General features: G+C 52.8%; 1 protein-coding gene across 2 annotated transcripts in view; it reads left to right on the forward strand.

Annotated features, from left to right (window-relative positions):
* The window catches only part of LOC139250683 (transcription factor PU.1-like), a 45666-nt gene that overhangs the window by 16733 nt on the left and 4650 nt on the right, over positions 1-24283 (forward strand). For both annotated transcript variants that reach the window (XR_011591338.1, XM_070873060.1), the window contains exon 4: positions 21804-21957. Coding sequence is in view for 1 of the 2 variants with exons in the window: in XM_070873060.1 (XP_070729161.1) it covers positions 21804-21957 (154 nt within the window). In the remaining variant the exon portion in view is untranslated. The remainder of the gene's footprint in view (positions 1-21803; positions 21958-24283) is intronic.

Below are 24283 nucleotides of genomic sequence, written 5' to 3' on the forward strand. Positions count from 1 at the left end.
CAATGTGTTCCACAGGTTACTATGCAGCCTGGTATATGTTACACAGGGTAATATATAGGCTGGAGTGTTATGCACAGGATAATATACAGAGTGGATTTTGTGACACAAAGGATTATATACAGATTGGAGTGTGTTATTCACAGGGTAATGGAAAAACTGCAGGGTGTTACACACAGGATGATATACAGGCTGCAATGTGTTGTAACGTATAATATATAGACTGGATTGTGATATGCAGAATAATATACAAGCTGGAGTCTTTTACACCTGTTAATATACAGGCTGCATGTGATACACAGAATAATATGTAGGCTGGAGTGGAGAATATACAGACTAGAGTGCATTACACACAGGGCAATATACAGGCTGGAGTGTGTTACACAGAGTAATATACAGGCGGGAGTGTGTTGCACACAGTATAATATACACACTGGAGTGTGTTACACAGATGATAATATATAGGCTGGAATGTGTTATGGACAGGATAATATACAGGCTGGAGTGTGTTACACAGATGATAATATACACGCTGGAATGTGTTATGCACAGGATAATATACAGGCTGGAGTGTGTTACACAGCGTAATATACAGGCTGGAGTGTGTTATACACAGGATAATATACAGGCTGGAGTGTGTTACACAGGATAATATACAGGCTGGAGTGTGTTACACAGGGTAATATACACACTGGAGTATGTTACACAGGATAATATACAGGCTGGAATGTGTTACACAGGGCAATATACAGGCTGGAGTGTGTTACACACAAGATAATATAGTAATTGGCCTGTAGTATCCTGTTTTCTCTCTGCCTCCTTTCTTGAACTGCGGTTTTACCTTGGCTACTTTCCACTGCACTGGGACCGTTCCAGAATCTAGGGAATTTTAGAAGATCACCGCCAATGCATTCTCAATCTCTGCACCCACTCAGATATGAATCAGGTCACCTCCAATATGAGGTCACATCCAGTTTGAGTCTAATATAAGGTCGCCTCTACTGAGGGAACCTCTAATATGCAGATACCTGTGAAATTAGGGGTGACCATATATAAGGTCCCATCTAGTATGAGACCACTTATAATATTGGGCCACCACTAAATGATGTCCCCACTAAAAGGCTGTTTATGCTCCACATAAGCCTCCTCTCGTGCTTCTTCATCTAACTTATCCTTCAATTCCTTTTACCCTCCTTTGTTCAGTCGAGCTTCTCTGCAATATGATGTCTCGCCTGTTCTGAGATCACCTGCAATATGTGGTCACATCAACTCTGAGGATGTCTTAACGTGAGGTCACCTTTAATATGAGGTCATGTCTAACATGAGGTCACCACTGATATAAGGTCATCTCCAGAATGAGGTCACATTCAGTGTGAGGTCACGTCCATTATGAGATCACCACTAAAATGAGGGCACTTCTAATATGAGATCTTCCCTCCTCCCACGCTGCTTCATCTAACCCATCAACATATCCTTCAATTCCTTTTTCTCTCCATTGTTTTGTCTAGCTTCTCCATAACATCAGGTCCCCTCTAATTTGAGGTCACAACTCATACGAGGTCACATAAGAACATAAGAAATAGGAGCAGGAGTCGGCCATTTGGCCCCTCGAACCTGTTCCGCCATTCAATAAGATCATGGCTGATCCGATCATGGACTCAGCTCCACTTCCCTGCCCGCTCCCCATAACCCTTTACTCCCTTATCGCTCAAAAATCTGTCTATCTCCGCCTTAAATATATTCAATGACCCAGCCTCCACAGCTCTCTGGGGCTGGGAATTCCATAGATTTACAACCCACTGAGAGAAGAAATTCCTCCTCATCACAGTTTTAAATGGGCGGCCCCTTATTCTGAGACTATGGCCCATATTCTATGAGGCCACGTCTGTTATGAGGCTACCTCAAATATGAGGTCCCCTCTAACATGTGGTCATGCCTAATAAGGGATCACCTCTAATAAGAAGTATCGGACTGCAGCGGTTCAAGATGGCGGCTCACCCCCACCTTCTCGAGAGCATTTCGGGATGGGCAATAAATGCCGGCCTTGCCAGCAACGCCCCCATCCCAGGAACGAATCCATTTTTTTAAAATGGCCGCCCCTTATTGTGAGACTGTGACCCTGGTTCTAGACTCTCCAGACAGGGGAAACATCCTCCCAGAATCTACCCCATCAAGCCCCTTAAGAATTTTATACAGTTCAATGAGATCACCTCACATTTTTCTAAACTCTAGAGAATAGGTCTAATCGACTCAATCTTTCCAGGAATCAGTCTGGTGAATCTTCAATCCGTTCCCTCTATGGCAAGTATATCCTTCCTTAGGTAAGGAGACCAAAACTGTGCACAATACTCCAGGTGTGGTCTCACCAGGGCCCTATATAATTGCAGTAAGACATGTTTGCTCTTATACATCAATCCTTTTGCAATAAAGGCTAATGTACCATTTGCTTTTCTAATTGCTTGGTCACCTTGAATGTGAGTTCACTTGGAATGAGGCTGGGTCTAGCATGAGGTGATGTTGGATTTGAATTATTGAGAGCAATGATGTAAAGTGTTGGAAATGTTTGGTGCTGTGTTTCATCAGAGGCAGCAGTGGGGGTCGGAGGTCAGCGGTTTCCTATCATAACCGTATATTGCCCAAGGTCAGGAAGTGCTGGGCCCAGGACATTGCAAAGCCCAGGAAGTGCTCACCAACGGCAAGCGTTATCACCGGCTCCAACTCTCCGAGCATGTCTGTGAAATACAGACATTACAACACACCACCACCCATTCCGTCCATCGAGTCGGCATTTATCTCCCTGTCAACAAGCAGTTCTAATCAGACCTACCCACTGTAATGTATTTGCTTCATGGGTTCTTTGCTTAAGAATTCATCGCAACACATTGCTATTAAGAAGTTGGTTTATTAGCAAAGCTTTAACAATCGCACGACACATTACAGTCCATCCACCAGGCTCACAACCACCTGCCTCATCGTGGATCCCCCGAGCCCAACTGGCTGGGGTTTTATTGAGTCTTGTGAACATCATGTGACTGGCTCATCATCAGTCCCTCGGAATCGAGGAAGACTTGCTTCTACTGTAAAAATGAGTCCTTAAGTGACTGAACAGTCCAATACGAGAGCCACAGTCCCTGTAACAGGTGGGACAGACAGGTTGAAGAAAAGGGTGAGTGGGACTGGTTTGCCGCACGCTCCTTCCGCTGCCTGCGCTTGATTTCTGCGTGCTCTCAGCGATGAGACTCTAGGTGCTCAGTACCCTCCCGGATGCACTTCCTCCACTTAGGGCGGCCTTTGGCCAGGGACTCCCAGGTGTCAGTGGGGATGTCGCACTTTATCAGGGAGGCTTTGAGGGTGTCCTTGTAACATTTCCTCTGCCCACCTGGGGATCACTTGCCGTGAAGGAGTTCCGAGTAGAGCGCTTGTTTTGGGAGTCTCATGTCTGGCATGTGAACTATGTGACCTGCCCAGCGGAGCTGATCGAGTGTGGTCAGTGCGTCAATGCTAGGGATGTTGGCCTAGTCGAGGACGCTAACGTTGGTGCATCTGTCCTCCCAGGGGATTTGCAGGATCTTGCGGAGACATCGTTGGTGGTATTTCTCCAGCGATTTGAGATGTCTGCTGTACATGGTCCATGTCTCTGAACCACATAGGAGGGCGGGTATTACTACAGCCTGTAGACCATGAACTTGGTGGCAGATTCTTTTCCTCAGGCGGCCGAAGGCTGAGCTGGCGCACTGGAGGCGGTGTTGGATCTCATCGTCAATGGCTATGCCACTCCCAACTCAACAGTTTAACAAACCTGTGCACATACTCACCGGTACATACAATCCACCAACCGTACTCCCACGTCCCCTAGGCCTCTCACTTCATTCACCTATACAATTAAGCCTGAATGTTGATATAGTTTCTGCCTGAACCACTAACTCTGGCAGCGAATTCGACAACTTTACAACTCTGTGTGAAGCTGTTTCACCTTCCCCCTGTTCAAAATCTCTTACATTTATTCTTCTCCCATTCTTAACCTCTCCACTACTGGAAACAGCCTGCTCCTATCTGTCCTTTCATAAATTTGAAAACAGCGTATATCCACAACACAGTATTCTACACTGCTTTATCAAAAAAAGACCCAATTTTCAAGTCTTTCTCTCCATTTGTATTTCATCATACCAGGCAGCATCCGAGTGATTCTGTGCATTACCCTCTGTAAAGCCACAATACTCTTCCTATAGTGTGGAGCCAAAGGCTACACATTTCACTCAGCATCACCCGTGGCTTAGTTGGTATGACTCTTGCCACTGAGTCAGAAGGTTGTGGGTTCAAGCCCCCTCCAGAAACTCGAGCACAAAATTCATACTAGCACTTCAGTGCAGTACTGAGGGAGTGCCGCACTGTCGGAGGGGCAGTACTGAGGGAGTGCCGCACTGTCGGAGGGACAGTACTGAGGGAGTGCCGCACTGTCGGAGAGACAGTAATGAGGGAGTGCCGCACTGTCGGAGGGACAGTACTGAGGAAGTGCCGCACTGTCGGAGGGGCAGTACTGAGGGAGTGCCGCACTGTCGGAGGGACAGTACTGAGGGAGTGCCGCACTGTCGGAGGGACAGTACTGAGGGAGTGCCGCACTGACGGAGGGACAGTACTGGGGGAGTGCTGCACTGGTGGAGGGGCAGTACTGAGGGAGCGCCGTACTGTCGGAGGGACAGTACTGGGGGAGTGCTGCACTGGTGGAGGGGCAGTACTGAGGGAGCGCCGTACTGTCGGAGGGACAGTACTGGGGGAGTGCTGCACTGGTGGAGGGGCAGTACTGAGGGAGCGCCGTACTGTCGGAGGGACAGTACTGGGGGGAGTGCTGCACTGTCGGAGGGACAGTACTGAGGGAGAGCCGCACTGTCGGAGGGGCAGTGCTGAGGGAGAGCCGCACTGTCGGAGGGGCAGTACTGAGGGAGTGCCGCACTGTCGGAGGGGCAGTACTGAGGGAGTGCCGCACTGTCGGAGGGACAGTACTGAGGGAGTGCCGCACTGTCGGAGGGATAGTACTGAGGGAGTGCCGCACTGTCGGAGGGGCAGTACTGAGGGAGTGCCGCACTGTCGGAGGGACAGTACTGAGCGAGTGCCGCACTGTCGGAGGGACAGTACTGAGGGAGTGCCGCACTGTCGGAGGGACAGTACTGAGGGAGAGCCGCACTGTCGGAGGGGCAGTACTGAGGGAGTGCCGCACTGTCGGAGGGGCAGTACTGAGGGAGTGCCACAGTGTCGGAGGGACAGTACTGAGGGAGTGCCGCACTGTCGGAGGGACAGTACTGAGGGAGAGCCGCACTGTCGGAGGGACAGTACTGAGGGAGTGCCGCACTGTCGGAGGGACAGTACTGAGGGAGTGCCGCACTGTCGGAGGGACAGTACTGAGGGAGTGCCGCACTGTCGGAGGGACAGTACTGAGGGAGAGCCGCACTGTCGGAGGGACAGTACTGAGGGAGTGCCGCACTGTCGGAGGGACAGTACTGAGGGAGTGCCGCACTGTCGGAGGGGCAGTACTGAGGGAGTGCCGCACTGTCGGAGGGACAGTACTGAGGGAGTGCCGCACTGTCGGAGGGACAGTACTGAGGGAGTGCCGCACTGTCGGAGAGACAGTACTGAGGGAGTGCCGCACTGGTGGAGGGGCAGTACTGAGGGAGCGCCGCACTGTCGGAGGGGCAGTACTGAGGGAGTGCCGCACTGTCGGAGGGACAGTACTGAGGGAGTGCCGCACTGTCGGAGGGACAGTACTGAGGGAGTGCCGCACTGTCGGAGGGACAGTACTGAGGGAGTGCCGCACTGTCGGAGGGGCAGTACTGAGGGAGTGCCGCACTGTCGGAGGGACAGTACTGAGGGAGTGCCGCACTGTCGGAGGGACAGTACTGAGGGAGTGCCGCACTGTCGGAGAGACAGTACTGAGGGAGTGCCGCACTGGTGGAGGGGCAGTACTGAGGGAGCGCCGCACTGTCGGAGGGGCAGTACTGAGGGAGTGCCGCACTGTCGGAGGGACAGTACTGAGGGAGTGCCGCACTGTCGGAGGGACAGTACTGAGGGAGTGCCGCACTGTCGGAGGGGCAGTACTGAGGGAGCGCCGCACTGTCGGAGGGACAGTACTGAGGGAGTGCCACACTGTCGGAGGGACAGTACTGAGGGAGTGCCGCACTGTCGGAGGGGCAGTACTGAGGGAGTGCCGCACTGTCGGAGGGACAGTACTGAGGGAGTGCCGCACTGTCGGAGGGGCAGTACTGAGGGAGTGCCGCACTGTCGGAGGGACAGTACTGAGGGAGTGCCGCACTGTCGGAGGGACAGTACTGAGGGAGTGCCGCACTGTCGGAGGGGCAGTACTGAGGGAGTGCCGCACTGTCGGAGGGGCAGTACTGAGGGAGTGCCGCACTGTCGGAGGGACAGTACTGAGGGAGTGCCGCACTGTCGGAGAGACAGTAATGAGGGAGTGCCGCACTGTCGGAGGGACAGTACTGAGGGAGTGCCGCACTGTCGGAGGGGCAGTACTGAGGGAGTGCCGCACTGTCGGAGGGACAGTACTGAGGGAGTGCCGCACTGTCGGAGGGACAGTACTGAGGGAGTGCCGCACTGACGGAGGGACACTACTGAAGGAGTGCTGCACTGTTAGAGGGGCAGTAGTGAGGGAGCGCCGTACTGTCGGAGGGACAGTACTGGGGGAGTGCTGCACTGGTGGAGGGGCAGTACTGAGGGAGCGCCGTACTGTCGGAGGGACAGTACTGGGGGAGTGCTGCACTGGTGGAGGGGCAGTACTGAGGGAGCGCCGTACTGTCGGAGGGACAGTACTGGGGGAGTGCTGCACTGGTGGAGGGGCAGTACTGAGGGAGCGCCGTACTGTCGGAGGGACAGTACTGAGGGAGTGCCGCACTGTCGGAGGGACAGTACTGAGGGAGTGCCGCACTGACGGAGGGACACTACTGAAGGAGTGCTGCACTGTTAGAGGGGCAGTAGTGAGGGAGCGCCGTACTGTCGGAGGGACAGTACTGGGGGAGTGCTGCACTGGTGGAGGGGCAGTACTGAGGGAGCGCCGTACTGTCGGAGGGACAGTACTGGGGGAGTGCTGCACTGGTGGAGGGGCAGTACTGAGGGAGCGCCGTACTGTCGGAGGGACAGTACTGGGGGAGTGCTGCACTGGTGGAGGGGCAGTACTGAGGGAGCGCCGTACTGTCGGAGGGACAGTACTGGGGGAGTGCTGCACTGTCTTTCATATGATTAAACTGAGGTCCCATCTACTCTCTCGGGTGGCTGTTAGAGATCCCATGGCAATGTTTTGAAGAAGAGCAGGGGAGTTATCCCTGGTGTCCTGGCCAATATTTATCCCTCAATCAACATCACCACAAACGGATTTTGTGCATTATCCTCTATCTCATTGCTGTTTGTGGGAGCTTGCTGTGCACAAATTAGCTCCTGCATTTCCTACATTACAACAGTGACTACACTCCAAGAACTTTGGGATGTCCTGCGGTCATGAAAGGCGCTATTTAAATACTTCTTTCTTTATATAGCCTTATGGTTACCTCTTGCCTTTTATATTCTACATCACTTGAGATAACACCTAGAATTCTGTTATAATCTTTTACAGCTTCATCAGCCCAAGGTGCTGCCTTCCTCCGATGTTCTGTAAACCTGTCACCCCATATAGCCCAGTACCACTGCCATTCACAGTATAGTTAATGTTACTTTCATCGGAATGCCTCACCTGACACTCCACTGACAGTGAATTAGTTCTCTCACTTTCCGGTCCATTCCCACGACTTATCAATGTCCCTTGCAGTTTCCTCTGGTCTTCTAAACAATTAACAAAGCCTCCAATTTCAGTATCATTTATAGATTGTGACCACCCCCGTGGCCCTTTATCCAAATTGTTGATACACATGTTGGACAGGAGAAGTGCCAGAGAGAACCCTGTGAGACACACTACACTGACTTAAACCACTCTGAGAAGCTGCCCTTAACCCCACGGGGCTGAAACTGCCGGTCACCACTGGCGGCCCCGCTGCGGAGTGGGGTGTCCGCCGATGTTTGGTGGCATGGTCGGTGCTCGCCCAATTGCCCCCCGATGCTTCCCGGCTGTGCCTCGATCACCACCACCGTACCGTTCCGCTGCTGCCGACCCACGGTAAGTACATCATCACCGTGCGCACCGCCGATCAAACCCTCGCCCGACGACGACATTCCCCTCGGAGAATCTTCGGCCAAAACAACCTTTCCCCGGGGGTCCAGTGAGGCTGAGGCCTTCTGCAGCGGACGTTCACCTTCCCTTAAAGGGGCGGGCACACTGCTACGGCCGCCATGGTTTTTTTTGTCGGCGGCTGCCAGGTCGGGCCCGACAGTTATGCCCCCAGGTTTGGCCGGGCCACCAACAGGCAGCCTGACACCCCCCGCCCCCCCTACCCTTGGGTGCCAGGCCGCTGGCCCGGCCGAAACCCTCCCTGTTCGCCCAGTGGGTCAAAGTTTAAAAGTACGGAGGCTCTGCCCTTTAAGTGAAACGGAGAGCCATGGTGACGAATCTTTGCCCCTTGGGAGTAGTCACTGCCCCAGTTACACCGACCTCCAGATTAAAACAAAAAACACAAAGGCCGCAATTTCGGAGAAGAGTCGACCTGAACGGCAGCTGCGGTAAAAAGCAGCAAAACGGTGGGGGCAATGTGTGCCCTCACTCCTTTTCTTGTCCATTCTGACCAACTTTTAATCCATTTTATGATCCTCCCTCTGATTCCGTACCTCCTATCTAAGAATCTCCCTGCGGTACCTTGTCAAAAGCTTTTCTAAAGTTCATGTGCATAAAATCATAAGAATTAGGAGCAGGAGCAGTCTATTCAGCTCGTGGAGCCTGCTCCCCCATTCAATAATATCCTGGTTGATCCTCTACCTCAACTCCATCTTCCCGCACGATCCCCATATCCCTTGATTCCCCAAATAAGAACATATCTCCCTCAGTACTGCCCCTCCGACAGTGCGGAACTCCCTCAGTACTGTCCCTCTGACAGTGCAGCACTCCCTCAGTGCGGTCCCTCCGACTGTGCGGCACTCCCTCACTACTGCTCCTCTGACAGTGCGGCACTCCCTCACTACTGCCCATCCGACAGTGCGGCACTCCCTCACTACTGCCCCTCTGACAGTGCGCCACTCCCTCACTACTGCCCCTCCGACAGTGCGGCACTCCCTCAGTACTGCCCCTCCGACAGTGCGGCGCTCCCTCAGTACAGCCCCTCCGACAGTGAGGCGCTCCCTCAGTACTGTCCCTCCGACAGTGCAGCACTCCCTCAGTGCGGCCCCTCCGACAGTGCGGCACTCGCTCAGTACCGTCCCTCCGACAGTGCGGCACTCCTTCAGTACCGCCCCTCCGACAGTGCAGCACTCCCTCAGTGCGGCCCCTCCGACAGTGCGGCACTCCCTCAGTACTGCCCCTCCGACAGTGCGGCGCTGCCTCAGTACTGCCCCTCCGACAGTGCAGCACTCCCTCAGCACTGCCCCTCCGACAGGGAAGCACTCCCTCAGCACTGCACTGGAGTGTCAGCCTGCAAAGGGGATGGAGTATAAAAGCAGGGAAGTCCTACTACAGCTAAATAAGTTATTGGTGAGGCCACACCTGGAATACTGCGTGCAGGTTTAGTTTCCATATTTACGAAAGGATATACTTGCTTTGGAGGCAGTTCAGAGAAGGTTCACTAAGTTGATTCTGGGGATGAGAGGTTGACTTATGAGGTAAGTTTGAGTAGGTTGGGCCTCTACTCATTGGAATTCAGAAGAATGAGAGGTGATCTTATCGAAACATATAAGATTATGAGGGGGCTTGACAAGATGGATGCAGAGAGGATGTTTCCACTGAGAGGGGAGACTAGAACTAGGGGGCATGACCTTCGAATAAAGAGCTGCCCATTTAAAACTGAGATGAGGAGAACCTCCTTCTCTCTGACGGTTGTAAATCTGTGGAATTCGATGCCTCAGAGAGCTGTGGAAGCTGGGTCATTGAACATATTTAGGACAGAGATACACAGTTTCTTAACTGATGAGGGAATAATGGGTTATAGGGAGCAGGCAGGGAAGTGGAGCTGAGTCCATGATCAGATCAGCCATGATCGTATTAAATGGCGGAGCAGGCTCGAGGGGCCATATGGCCGACTCCTGCTCCTATTTCTTATGTTCTTATGTTCTTATGATTGTGCGCTGAAGTCTCTGGAATGAGGCTTGAACCCACGACCTTCTGACTCAAATGGTTGAGTGATACCATGAGCTATAGCTGACACTTGGTCCAAATAACTCTACTCTAACCCTACTCGAACCCCACTCTAACCCTACACTAACCCCACTCTAACCCCACTCGAACCCCACTCTAACCCCATTCTAACCCCATTCTAACCCTACTCTAACCCGACTCTAACCCGACTCTAACCCCACTCTAACCCCACTCTAACCCTACTCTAACCCCACTCTAACCCCACTCCAACCCCACACACACTCCCCTAACCCCACTCTAACCCCACTCGAACGTCACTCTAACCCCACACACTCCCCTAAACCCACTCTAACCCCACACACTCGGCTAACCCCACTCTAAGCCCACTCTAACCCCACACACTCCCCTAACCCCACTCTAACCTCACTCTAACCTCACTCTAACCTCACTCTAACCCCACTCTAACACCACACACTCGCCTAACCCCACTCTAACCCCACTCTAATCCTACTCTAACCCCACTCTAACCCCACTCTAAACCCACTTTAACCCCACTCTAAACCCACTCTAACCCCACACACACTCGCCTAACCCCACTCTAACCCCACTCTAAACCCACACACTTGCCTAACCCCAATCTAACCCCACTCTTAACCCACACACTTGCCTAACCCCAATCTAACCCCACTCTAACCCCACATATTTGCCTAACCCCACTCTAACCCCACTCTAACCCCACACACACTCGCCTAACCACACTCTAACCCCACTCTAACCCCACACACACTCGCCTAACCCCAGTCTAACCCCACTCTAACCCCACACACTTGCCTAACCCCACTCTAACCCCACTATAACCCCACTCTAACCCCACACACTCGCCTAACCCCACTCTAACCCCACTCTAACCCCACTCTAACCCCACACACTCCCCTAACCCCACTCTAACCCCACTTTAACCCCACTCTAACCCCACTCTAACCCCACTCTAACCCCACACTAACAACACTCTAACCCCACTCTAACCCCACACACACTTGCCTAACCACACTCGAACCCCACTCGAACCCCACTCTAACCACACTCGAACCCCACTCACTCCCCTAACCCCACTCTAACCCAACTATAACCCCACTCACTCCCCTAACCCCACTCTAACCCCACTCGAACCCCACTCACTCCCCTAACCCCACTCTAACCCCACTCTAACCCCACTCTGACCCCACTCGAACCCCACTCACTCCCCTAACCCCACTCTAACCCCACTCTAACCCCACACACTCGCCTAACCCCACTCTAACCCCACTCTAACCCCACTCTAACCCAGCTCTAACCCCACTCTAACCCCACTCTAACCCCATTCTAACCCCACTCAAACCCCAATCTAACCCCACTCTAACCCCACACACTCCCCACTCTAACCCCACTCTAACCCCACACACTCCCCACTCTAACCCCACTCTAACCTCAATCTAACCCCACTCTATCCCCACTCGAACCCCACACACTCCCCACTCTAACCCCACTCTAACACGACTCTAACCCCACTCTAACCCCACACACACTCGCATAACCCCGCTCTAACCCCGCTCTAACCCCACTCAAACCCCACTCTAACCCCACTTTAACCCCACTCTAACCCCACATACACTCGCCTAACCCCACTCTAACCCCACACACTCCCCTAACCACGCTCCAACCCCGCTCTAACCCCGCTCTAACCCCGCTCTAACCCCACACACACTCGCCTAACCCCACTCTAACCCCACTCTAACCCCACTCTAACCCCACTCTAACCCCACACACTCCCCTAACCCCACTCTAACCACCACTTTAACCCCACTCTAACCCCACTCTAACCCCACTCTAACCCCACACTAACAACACTCTAACCCCACTCTAACCCCACTCTAACCCCACTCTAACCCCACACACACTTGCCTAACCACACTCGAACCCCACTCGAACCCCACTCTAACCACACTCGAACCCCACTCACTCCCCTAACCCCACTCTAACCCAACTATAACCCCACTCACTCCCCTAACCCCACTCTAACCCCACTCGAACCCCACTCACTCCCCTAACCCCACTCTAACCCCACTCTAACCCCACTCTGACCCCACTCGAACCCCACTCACTCCCCTAACACCACTCTAACCCCACTCTAACCCCACACACTCGCCTAACCCCACTCTAACCCCGCTCTAACCCCACTCTAACCCCACTCTAACCCCAATCTAACCCCACTCTAACCCCACACACTCGCCTAACCCCACTCTAACCCCACTCTAACCCAGCTCTAACCCCACTCTGACCCCACTCTAACCCCATTCTAACCCCACTCAAACCCCAATCTAACCCCACTCTAACCCCACACACTCCCCACTCTAACCCCACTCTAACCCCACACACTCCCCACTCTAACCCCACTCTAACCCCAATCTAACCCCACTCTATCCCCACTCGAACCCCACACACTCCCCACTCTAACCCCACTCTAACACGACTCTAACCCCACTCTAACCCCACACACACTCGCATAACCCCGCTCTAACCCCGCTCTAACCCCACTCAAACCCCACTCTAACCCCACTTTAACCCCACTCTAACCCCACATACACTCGCCTAACCCCACTCTAACCCCACACACTCCCCTAACCACGCTCCAACCCCGCTCTAACCCCGCTCTAACCCCGCTCGAACCCCGCTCTAACCCCACTCTAACCCCACACACACTCGCCTAACCCCACTCTAACCCCAGTCTAACCCCACTCGAACCCCACTCTAATCCCACACACACTCGCCTAACCCCACTCTAACCCCACTCTAACCCCACTCTAACCCCGCTCTAACCCCACTCTAACCCCGCTCTAACCCCACTCTAACCCCGCTCTAACCCCACTCTAACCCCACTCTAAACCCACACACTTGCCTAACCCCACTCTAACCCCACTCTAACCCTACACACACTCGCCTAAACCCTCTCTAACCCCACTCTAACCCCACTATAACCCCACACTAACCCCACTCTAACCCGACACACTCGCCTAACCCCACTCTAACCTCACTCTAACCCCACTCTAACTCCACTCTAACCCCACTCTAACCCCACACTCTCCCCTAACCCCACTCTAACCCCACACACTCGCCTAACCCCACTCTAACCCCACTCTAACCCCACACACTCCCCTAACCCCACTCTAACCCCACTCTAACCCCACACACTCGCCTAACCCCACTCTAACCCCACTCTAACCCCACACTAACCTCACTCTAACCCCACTTTAACCCCACTCTAACCCCACACACACTCGCTTAACCCCGCTCTAACCCCACTCTAACCCCACTCTAAACCCACACACTTGCCTAACCCCACTCTAACCCCACTCTAACCCTACACACACTCGCCTAAACCCTCTCTAACCCCACTCTAACCCCACTCTAACCCCACTCTAACCCCACACACTCGCCTAACCCCACTCTAACCCCACTCTAACCCCACTCTAACCCCACTCTAACCCCAATCTAACCCCACTCTAACCCGACTCTAACCCCAATCTAACCCCGCTCTAACCCCACTCTAACCCCACTCTAACCCCAATCTAACCCCACTCTAACCCGACTCTAACCCCAATCTAACCCCACTCTAACACCACTCTAACCCCACACACTCGCCTAACCCCACTCTAACCCCACTCTAACCCAGCTCTAACCCCACTCTAACCCCATTCTAACCCCACTCTAACCCCATTCTAACCCCACTCTAACCCCAATCTAACCCCACTCTAACCCCACACACTCCCCACTCTAACCCCACTCTAACCCCACACACTCCCCACTCTAACCCCACTCTAACCCCACTCTAACCCCAATCTAACCCCACTCTAACCCCACTCGAACCCCACACACTCCCCACTCTAACCCCACTCTAACACGACTCTAACCCCACTCTAACCCCACACACACTCGCATAACCCCGCTCTAACCCCGCTCTAACCCCACTCTAACCCCACTCAAACCCCACTCTAACCCCACTTTAACCCCACTCTAACCCCACATACACTCGCCTAACCCCACTCTAACCCCACACACTCCCCTAACCACGCTCCAACCCCGCTCTAAACCCGCTCTAACCCCGCTCTAACCCCGCTCTAACCCCGCTCTAACCCCACTCTAACCCCACACACACTCGCCTAACCCCACTCTAACCCCAGTCTAACCCCACTCGAACCCCACTCTAATCCCACACACACTCGCCTAACCCCACTCTAACCCCACTCTAACCCCGCTCTAACCCCACTCTAACCCCGCTCTAACCCCACTCTAACCCCACTCTAAACCCACACACTTGCCTAACCCCACTCTAACCCTACACACACTCGCCTAAACCCTCTCTAACCCCACTCTAACCCCACTCTAACCCCACTATAACCCCACACTAACCCCACTCTAACCCCACACACTCGCCTAACCCCACTCTAACCTCACTCTAACCCCACTCTAACTCCACTCTAACCCCACTCTAACCCCACACTCTCCCCTAACCCCACTCTAACCCCACTCTAACCCCACTCTAACCCCACACACTCCCCTAACCACACTCTAACCCCACTCTAACCCCACACACTCGCCTAACCCCACTCTAACCCCACTCTAACCCCACTCTAACCCCACACTAACCCCACTCTAACCCCACTTTAACCCCACTCTAACCCCACACACACTCGCTTAACCCCGCTCTAACCCCACTTTAACCCCACTCTAACCCCACACACTCGCCTAACCCCACTCTAACCCCACTCGAACCGCACTCTAACCCCACTCTAACCCTACACACTCCCCTCACCCCACTCTAACCCCGCTCTAACCCCGCTCTAACCACACACACACTCGCCTAACCCCACTCTAACCCCACTCTAACCCCACACACTCGCCTAACCCCACTCTAACCCCACTCTAACCCGACACACACTCGCCTAAACCCTCTCTAACCCCACTCTAACCCCACTCTAACCCCACTCTAACCCCACACACTCGCCTAACCCCACTCTAACCCCACTCTAACCCCACACACTCCCCTAACCCCACTCTAACCCCACTCTAACCCCACACACTCGCCTAACCCCACTCTAACCCCACTCTAACCCCACACTAACCCCACTCTAACCCCACTTTAACCCCACTCTAACCCCACACACACTCGCTTAACCCCACTCTAACCCCACTCTAACCCCACTTTAACCCCACTCTAACCCCACACACTCGCCTAACCCCACTCTAACCCCACTCGAACCGCACTCTAACCCCACTCTAACCCTACACACTCCCCTCACCCCACTCTAACCCCGCTCTAACCCCGCTCTAACCCCGCTCTAACCACACACACACTCGCCTAACCCCACTCTAACCCCACTCTAACCCCACACACTCGCCTAACCCCACTCTAACCCCACTCTAACCCCACTCTAACCCCACACACACTCGCTTAATCCCGCTCTAACCCCACTCTAACCCCACTCTAACCCCACACACACTCGCCTAACCCCACTCTAACCCCACTCTAACCCCACTCTAACCCCTCTCTAACCCCACTCTAACCCCACTCTAACCCCACTCTTACCCCACTCTAACCCCACACACTCGCCTAACCCCACTCTAACCCCACTCTAACCCCACTCTACCCCCACACACACTCGCCTAACCCCACTCTAACCCCACTCTAACCCCACTCTAACCCCACTCTAACCCCACACACACTCGCCTAACCCCACTCTAACCCCACTCTAACCCCACTCTAACCCCACACACTCTCCTAACCCCACTCTAACCCCACTCTAACCCCAATCGAACCCCACTCGAACCCCACTCGAACCCTTCACACTCGCCTAACCCCACTTTTAACCCCACTCTTAACCCCACTCGAACCCCACACACTTCCCTAACCCCAATCTAACCCCACTCTAACCCCATTCTAACCCCACTCGAACCCCACACACTCCCCTAACCCCACTCTAACTCCACTCTAACCCCACTCTAACCCCATTCTAACCCCACTCAAACCCCTCACGCACTCGCCTAACCCCACTCTAACCCCATTCTAACCCCACTCAAACCCCACACGCACTTCCCTAACCCCACTCTAACCCTATTCTAACCCCACTCAAATCTCACATGCACTCACCTAACTCCACTCTAACCCCACACACTCCCCTAACCCCACTCTAACCCCACTCTAACCCCACTCTAACCCCACACACCCGTCTAACCCCACTCTAACCCCATTCCAACCCCACACAAACCCCACACGCACTCGCCTAACCCCACTCTAACCCCATTCTAACCCCACTCAAACCCCACACGCACTCACCTAACCCACTCTAACCCCATTCTAACCCCACTCAAACCCCACACGCACTCCCCTAACCCCATTCTAACCCCACTCTAACCCCACACACTCCCCTAACCCCACTCTAACAGATACTTTAGTTTTACATGCTCACCTGCTGGGGATGGATCCAGGGACTTGATGTATCCTGTGACCGCAAATGGCACTTTGACCAAAGGGTCATGCTGAGGGTGACCTATGAGCAGCACTCCTGGGGCACGAGTTGCCCTTAGACATCCAGCCGGTTGTGAATGTGTGACCTTGACCATTCATCCAAATTGCAGCATCCCATGTCCTGACTCACACCCAGTCCCGTTCTCCCATCACCCCTGTACTCACTGACCTGTCCATATCCTGACTCACACCCAGTCCCGTTCTCCCATCACCCCTGTACTCACTGACCTGTCCATATCCTGACTCACACCCAGTCCCGTTCTCCCATCACCCCTGTACTCACTGACCTGTCCATATCCCAACTCACACCCAGTCCCATTCTCCCATCACCTCTGTACTCACTGACCTGTCCATATCCTAACTCGCACCGAGTCCCATTCTCCCATCACCTCTGTACTCACTGACCTGTCCATATCTTGACTCACACCGAGTCCCATTCTCCCATCACCCCTGTACTCACTGACCTACATTGGCTCCCAATCTGGCAACATCTTGATTTTAAAATTATCATCCTTGTTTTCAAATCTCTCCATGGACTCGCCCTCCCTATCTTATGTCAGCCATGGCTCAGTGGCCAGCACCCTTGCCTGAGTCAGGAGGTTGTGGGTTCAAGTCCCACTCCAGGGACTTGAGCACAAAAATCTAGGCTGACACTCCAGTGCAGTGCCGAGGGAGTGCTGTACTGTTGGAGGTGCCATCTTTTGGGTGAGACGTTAAACCGAGGCCCCATCTGCTCTCTCAGGTGGATGTTAAAGATTCCATGGCATTATTTTGAAGACGAGCAGGGGAGTTATCCCCGGTGCCCTGGCCAATATTTATCCCTCAATCAACGTAACAAAAACAGATGATCTGAGTCATTGTCAAATTGCTGTTTGTGGGATCTTGCTGTGTGCTAATTGGTTGCTGCGTTTCCCACATTACAACAGTGACTACACTCCAAAAGTACTTCATTGGCTGCAAAGCGCTTTTTGACGTCCGGTGGTTGTGAAAGGCGCTATATAAATGCAAGTCTTTCTTTCTTATCTCTCTAACCTCCTCCAGCCCTACAACGCACCGAGATCTCTGCGATCCTTCAATTCTGGCCTCTTTTACATCACTAATTCCTTCACTCCACCATTGGTGGCTGTGCCTTCAGCTGCCGAACCCTAAACCTCCATCTCTGCACCTCGCCTCTAAGACACTCCGTAAATGCTATTTCTTTATCAAGCTGTTGCTCATCTGCTCTAATATCTCTTTATGTAGCTTGGTGTCAGACTGTATCTGACACACACTCCTGTGCAGCGCCTTGGGAAGTTTAGCAACAACAACAAAAACTTGGATTTATATAGCACCTTTAACGTGCTTCACAGGAGTGTTCTGCGATAAAAATTTGACACTGAGCCATCTAAGTAGAAATCAGGGCAGGTGACCAAAAGCTTGGTCAAAGAGGTGGGTTTTAAGGAACATCTTGAAGGAGGCAAGAGAGGCGGTGAGGTTTAGGGAGGGAGTTCCAGAGCTTGGGACCCAGGCAGCTGAAGGCACGGCCACCGATGGTTGAGCGATTATAATCAGGGATGTTCAAGGGAGCAGAATTAGAGGAGCGCAGACATCTCGGTGGGGGGGTCATTTCGGCCCATCGTGTCTATGCCGGCCGACAAAGAGCTACCCAGCCTAATCCCACTTTCCAGCTCTTGGTCCATAGTCCTGCAGGTTACGGCACTTCAAGTGCACATCCAAGTACTTTTTAAATGTGGTGAGAGTTTCTGCCTCTACCATCCTTTCAGGCAGTGAGTTCCAGACTCCCACAACCCTCTGGGTGAAGAAATTTACCCTCATATCTCCTCTAAACCTTCCCCCAAATACTTTAATGGGCTGGAGGAGATTACAGAGATAGGGAGAGGTGAGGCCATGGAGGGATTTGAAAATAAGGATGAGAATTTTGAAATCGAGGCATTGCTTAACCAGAAGCCACTGCAGGTCAGCGAGCACAGGGGGTGATGGGTGAGCGGGTCTTGGTGCGAGTTAGGACACGGACTGCCGAGTTTCGGTAACCTCAAGTTTACGTCGTGTAGAATGCGGGAGGCCAGCCAGGAGTGCGTTGGAATAGTCAAGTGTAGAGGTAACAAAGGCACAGATGAGGGTTTCAGCAGCAGGTGAGCTGAGGCAGGGGCAGAGACGGGCGATGTTACGGAGGTGGAAATAGGCGGTTTTAGTTATGCTGTGGATATGTGGCCGGAAGCTAATTTCACCATGACACCAAGGTTGCAAACAGTCTGGTTCAGCCTCAGACAGGAGTTGGGGAGAGGGATGGAGTCAGTGGCTAGGGAACGGAGTTTGTAGCAGGGACCGAAAACAATGACGTCAGTCTTCCCAATTTTGAATTGGAGAAAATTTCTGCTCATCCAGAACTGGATGTGGGACGAGCAGTCTGACAGTTTAGAGACCGTGGAGGGTTGAGAGAAGTGGGGGTGAGGTAGAGCTGGGTGTCATCAGTGTACATGTGGAAACTGACGCTGTGTTTCCGGATGATGTCACCAAGGGGCAACATATAGATGAGAAATAGGAGGGGCCAAGGATAGATCCTTGGGGGACACCAGAGGTAATGATGCGGGAGTGGGAAGAGAAGCCGATGCAGGAGATTCTCTGGCTACGATTAGATGGATAAGAATGGAACCAGGCGAGTGCAGTCCCACCCAGCTGGATGATGGTGGAGAGGTGTTGGAGGAGGATGGAGTGGTCAACTGTGTCAAAGGCTGCAGACAGGTCGAGAAGGACGAGGAGGGATAGTTTACCTGTGTCACACTCACACAGGATGTTATTTGTGACTGTGATGAGAGCCGTTTCGGTACTGTGGCAGGGACGGAAACCGGATTGTAGGGATTCAAACATGGAATTGTGGGAAAGATGGGCACGGATTTGGGAGGCGACAACACGGTCAAGGACTTTGGAGAGGAAAGGGAGGTTGGAGATGGGGTGGTAATTTGCAAGGACGGAGGGGTCAAGGGTTGATTTTTTGAGGAGAGGGGTGATGTCGGCAGATTTGAGGGAGAGAGGGACAGTACCTGAGGAGAGAGAACCGTTAACAATGTCGGCTAACATGGGAGCCAGAAAAGGAAGTTGGGTGGTCAGCAGTTTAGTGGGAATAGGGTGAAGGGAGCAGGAAGTGGGTCTGATGGACAGGATGAGCTCAGAAAGGTCATGAGGGGGAGATTGGAGAGAAACTGGAGAAAGATATGAGGTCAGGGCCAGGGCAGAGGGCTTCCTTAGAGGAAGTTTGGCCCGGTGAGCTCGGGAAAGCAAGGGAAAAGGCAGCTGATTGGATGGTCTCAATCTTCGAGACAAAGAAGTCCATGAGCTCCCCACACTTATTGTCGGATGTGAGGGTGGAGACTGGGGAGAAAGGTTTAAAAAGATGGTTAGCAGTGTCAAACAGAAGCCGGGGTTTATCTTTACATTCCAGAACGATCCTGGAATAGTGAGCAGTTTTGGTAGACAAGTAGGACTCGATAATGCTTTCTGTAGTCCAGCCAGATCTGGCAGTGAATGGCTAAACCAGTTGTCTACCATATCCATTCAAGTCTGCGTCCCTTGGACTTGAGGGAGTGAAGATGAGGACTGTACCGGGGTGAGAGAGAGTAATGGTTTCAATACTGACTGGGGCTTGAAAGGTGGTAGTGAGGGTGTGATTGGGCAGATCGGTGGCTGCAGAAATGTCACGGTGAATGGAGGGCCAAAGGCTGGACAGTTGGGAGTTGATAAATGCAGTTGTAAGAGAGTCGGGGGAGAGTTTTTCCCCGGGGCGCACACACAAGGAGGTGGGGTTGGGGGGTTTGGGGATGTGGGTGGAGAGCGATACAAGGAAGTGGTCAGAGATGGCCTTACCTGTGAATGACACGATGGGAATAGTGAGGCCACGAGAGATGGCAAGGTCGAGGATCTGGCCGTGAATATGGGTTGGGGCGTTCACATGGAGGGAGAGATTAAGGGAGGATAGGAGGCTAGTGAACTCAGAGGAGAGAGAGCATGATGAGTTGAGATGGAGGTTGAAATCACCGAGGATGAGAAGTTGCTCGGTGCAGAGACTGAGGGAGGAAAGCAGTGAAGATATCTCGGTGATAAACATTTTTGTTGTGCTTGGGTGGGTGGTACAGAACGAGAATTTTAAACGAGAGGAGAGCGAGGTGGAATAAGGTGAGATGGTATAAGGAGGAGAAAGTGTCGAGGAGTAGGGGGACAGACCATGGTGTGATTTGGGGATGAGAGCCACACCCCCCATCACGGCAGTCTGAGCGGGGCAAGTGGTGGAAGGTATAGCCGGACGGGGAGGCTTCATTTAAGGCCAAGGTGTCATCGCCCCTCAGCCAGGTTTCTGTCAGGGCCATGATGTCGATGCGATCATTAACGATCAGCTCATGGACGGCAAGGGCCTTGTTCACAAGGGAATGGACATTCTGGAGGGAGATGCAGAGAGGGTCAGTGATGGCTACCCCACTGCCTGTGCCCACAGGGTCAGTGCTGGTGGGGGGGGGGGCAGTTGGACGGGGAGGAGATTGGCAAGGTTAGCCCCACCCCTGTGGGCGCGCTGGGCGGGAAGGTCGGTGAGAGAGGAGGATGGGACATTTGGGGTTGCTGCTCGTGAGGAGACAGTGACGAGTGCCACGGGGGGCCCTTCGGAGGATGCCGAGAGAGACCCAGAGGGAAGCTGTAGGCTGATCGAGGAGGGAATCGAGCCTGGGACAGCGACAGGAGAGTAGGAAGGTTGAAGAGTAATGGAGGGTTGGGGTAGGGATTCGGGAGGGCAGAGTGTCCGAGAAAGGAGAGGTTAAAGGAGGCATGGCCATAGGAGAGCGCGGTCAGGGAGGGAGAGAGAGAAAAGGAAAGAGGGGGAGAAAATAGAAAAAATATTGAATGCCTCGGTTGTGGGTTAACTAAAGGCGCTATGTAAATGTAAGTTGTTATTGTGCGCTCTGTCTTGCTATGGATACGTAGGAGGTTTGACATTTCTTCTGATGTTTGGAGGTGGTGTCTGCTCACTGTCTGCTCTCTGCGATCCAGGTTCCCTACGTACCCCGCTGGTGCTCGCAGTACACGTCCTCCGCTGAGCGCAGTTCTGATGAGGAGGATGTGGAGAGACGCAGCCCACCGCTGGAAGTATCTGATGGAGAGACAGCGGCCCAACCCATTCCTCACATGAGCAGTGCAGACTCAGGTGAGCGAGGACAAGGGGGCACCGGGGCAAGACACGGCGGAACAACCCAATTGAATGGAGGGCAACGGAAGCAGGAATGGTGGGGTTGGTGAGGGGAACGGACAGGGGAATGGTGGGATTTATTGGGGCTGGGCAGGAACGATGGGATTTATTGGGGCTGGGCAGGAATTATGGGATTTATTAGGGGATAGGCAGGAATGATGGGATTAGATGGAGGGAATGGAAGCAGGAATGAAGAATTGAGTGAGGAGAAACACGAGGAGGTTGGGATGGTTATAAAGCTGTTGGGTAACGATGACTGAGTAGCTGTGGCTGGCTGAGTCACAGTGATTCTGACTACTTTTGTTATGAGACCACAGGATCCGTTAGAGATGTGTTCAACACTGGAGGCAATGAAAAGCTTTGCTTCGCGAGTATGTCTTTGTGAGACCTCGGAAAGACTGCAAACCTATTGGGACCGATTAGCAGCCTCGGCTCAGGGTGAAGAGGTTATGAAGGGGGAATCATAGATTGATACAGCATGGTCGGAGGCCATTCAGCCCATCCAATTAGTCCCACTCATGGCTCCTTCCCCACAGCCCTGCAATTCTCTCCCCTTCAAGTATTGATCCAATTCCCTTTCGAATGTTACGATTGAATCTGCTCCCACCGCCCTTTCAGGCAGTGCGTTCCCGATCACAACAACTCGCTGCGTTAAATCATTTTCCTCATCTCCCCCTCTGTTTCTTTTTCCAATCACCTTCAATCTGTGTCCTCTGGTTCTCAATGCTTTTGCCACTGGGAACACTTTCTCCTTATTTACTCTATCAAAACCATTCATCATTCTGAACATTTCTATCAAATCTCCTGTTAACCTTCTCTGTTCTAAGATCAACCCCAGCTTCTCCCATCTCTCCACATAACATAATCCCTCAGCCCCGGGACCAGTCTGGTCAATCTCCTCTGCACCCTCTCCAAGGTCCTGACCTCCGGCCTAAAGTGCGGTGCCCAGAATTGGACACAATACTCCAGCTGGGGCCTAACCAGTGTTTTTAAAGGTTTAGGATAACGTCCTGGCTTTTGTACTCTCTGCCTCTCGTACTAAAGCCCAGGGTCCCAAACGTTATTTAACAGCCTAATCAACTTGTTCTGTCACCTTCAAACATTTGTGTACCCCCCCCCACCACCCCCCCGGTCTCTGTTCCTGCACCCCCTTTAAACTGTACCCTTTATATTGTCTCTCCTCATTCTTCCTTCCAAAATTTATCACTTCACACCTCTCTGTGTTAAGTCCCGCCTGCCACGTGTCTGCCCATTCCACCAGTCTGTCTGTCCTCCTGAAGCCTATCGCTCTCCTCCTCACGGTTTACTATATTTCCAGGTTTTCTGTCATCTGCAAATGTTGAAATGATGCCGTGTATACCCAAGTCCAGGCCATTAATATATATCAAAAAGAGCAGTGTTCCCAATACCGACCCCAGGGGAACACCCTTTGGTCTGAGAAACAACCATTCACCACCACTCTGATTTCTGTCCCTCAGCCCAATGTTGTATCCACACCGCACAGTTATCTCCAGTCCTTTAATTTTGTGAACAGGTCTATTATGTGGCACAACACCAACCACACCACCCTCATCAGCCACTGCGTTAGTTCATTGAATAACTTAATCAAATTAGGCAGAGACGATTTGCCTTTAACAAATCTGTTGGCTATCACTGATTAACTCATGTTGTTCTGGGACACAGTTCATTGGCAGTTGGATTGTGGTCGCTGGAAATTCCCACACCACCGCCGATGTTCGGCTGACTGGTTTGTAGTTGCTGGGTTTATCCCTCTCCCCGTTTTTGAACAAGGATGTAACATTTGCAATTCTCCAGTCCTCCGGCACCACCCCCATAACCAAGGAGGATTGGAAGATTCTGGCCCGAGCCTCTGCAATTTCCTCCCTTACTTCCCTCAGCAACCTAGGATGCCTCCCATCCAGACCCAGTGACTTTTCTACTTTGGGTCCCTCCTCTTTATCTATTTTTGTCCTGTCCAATTTCTCTACTACCTCCTCCTTTTCTGTGACATTGGCAGCATCCTCTCGAGTGAAGGCAGATGCAAAGTGCTCATTCAGTGCCTCAGCCAAAAAGATCTCCGTCTTGGTCCCTCATCAGCCCCGCCCTCCCTTTGTTACACTGTTTGTAAGTTGATAAAATACCTTGGTGTCCCTTTTTATGTTAGCCGCAAATCTATTCTCATGCTCCCGTTGCCCCCCATTCCTTTTGTCAGCTTTCTCCTGCACCCTCTCACTGTGTGAGGACGGCCCAAGTTCAAGCTGAAGCCATCCTTACAGAGCATGGT

Source organism: Pristiophorus japonicus, unplaced genomic scaffold, assembly GCF_044704955.1.
Source record: "Pristiophorus japonicus isolate sPriJap1 unplaced genomic scaffold, sPriJap1.hap1 HAP1_SCAFFOLD_410, whole genome shotgun sequence".
NCBI lineage: Eukaryota > Metazoa > Chordata > Chondrichthyes > Pristiophoridae > Pristiophorus > Pristiophorus japonicus.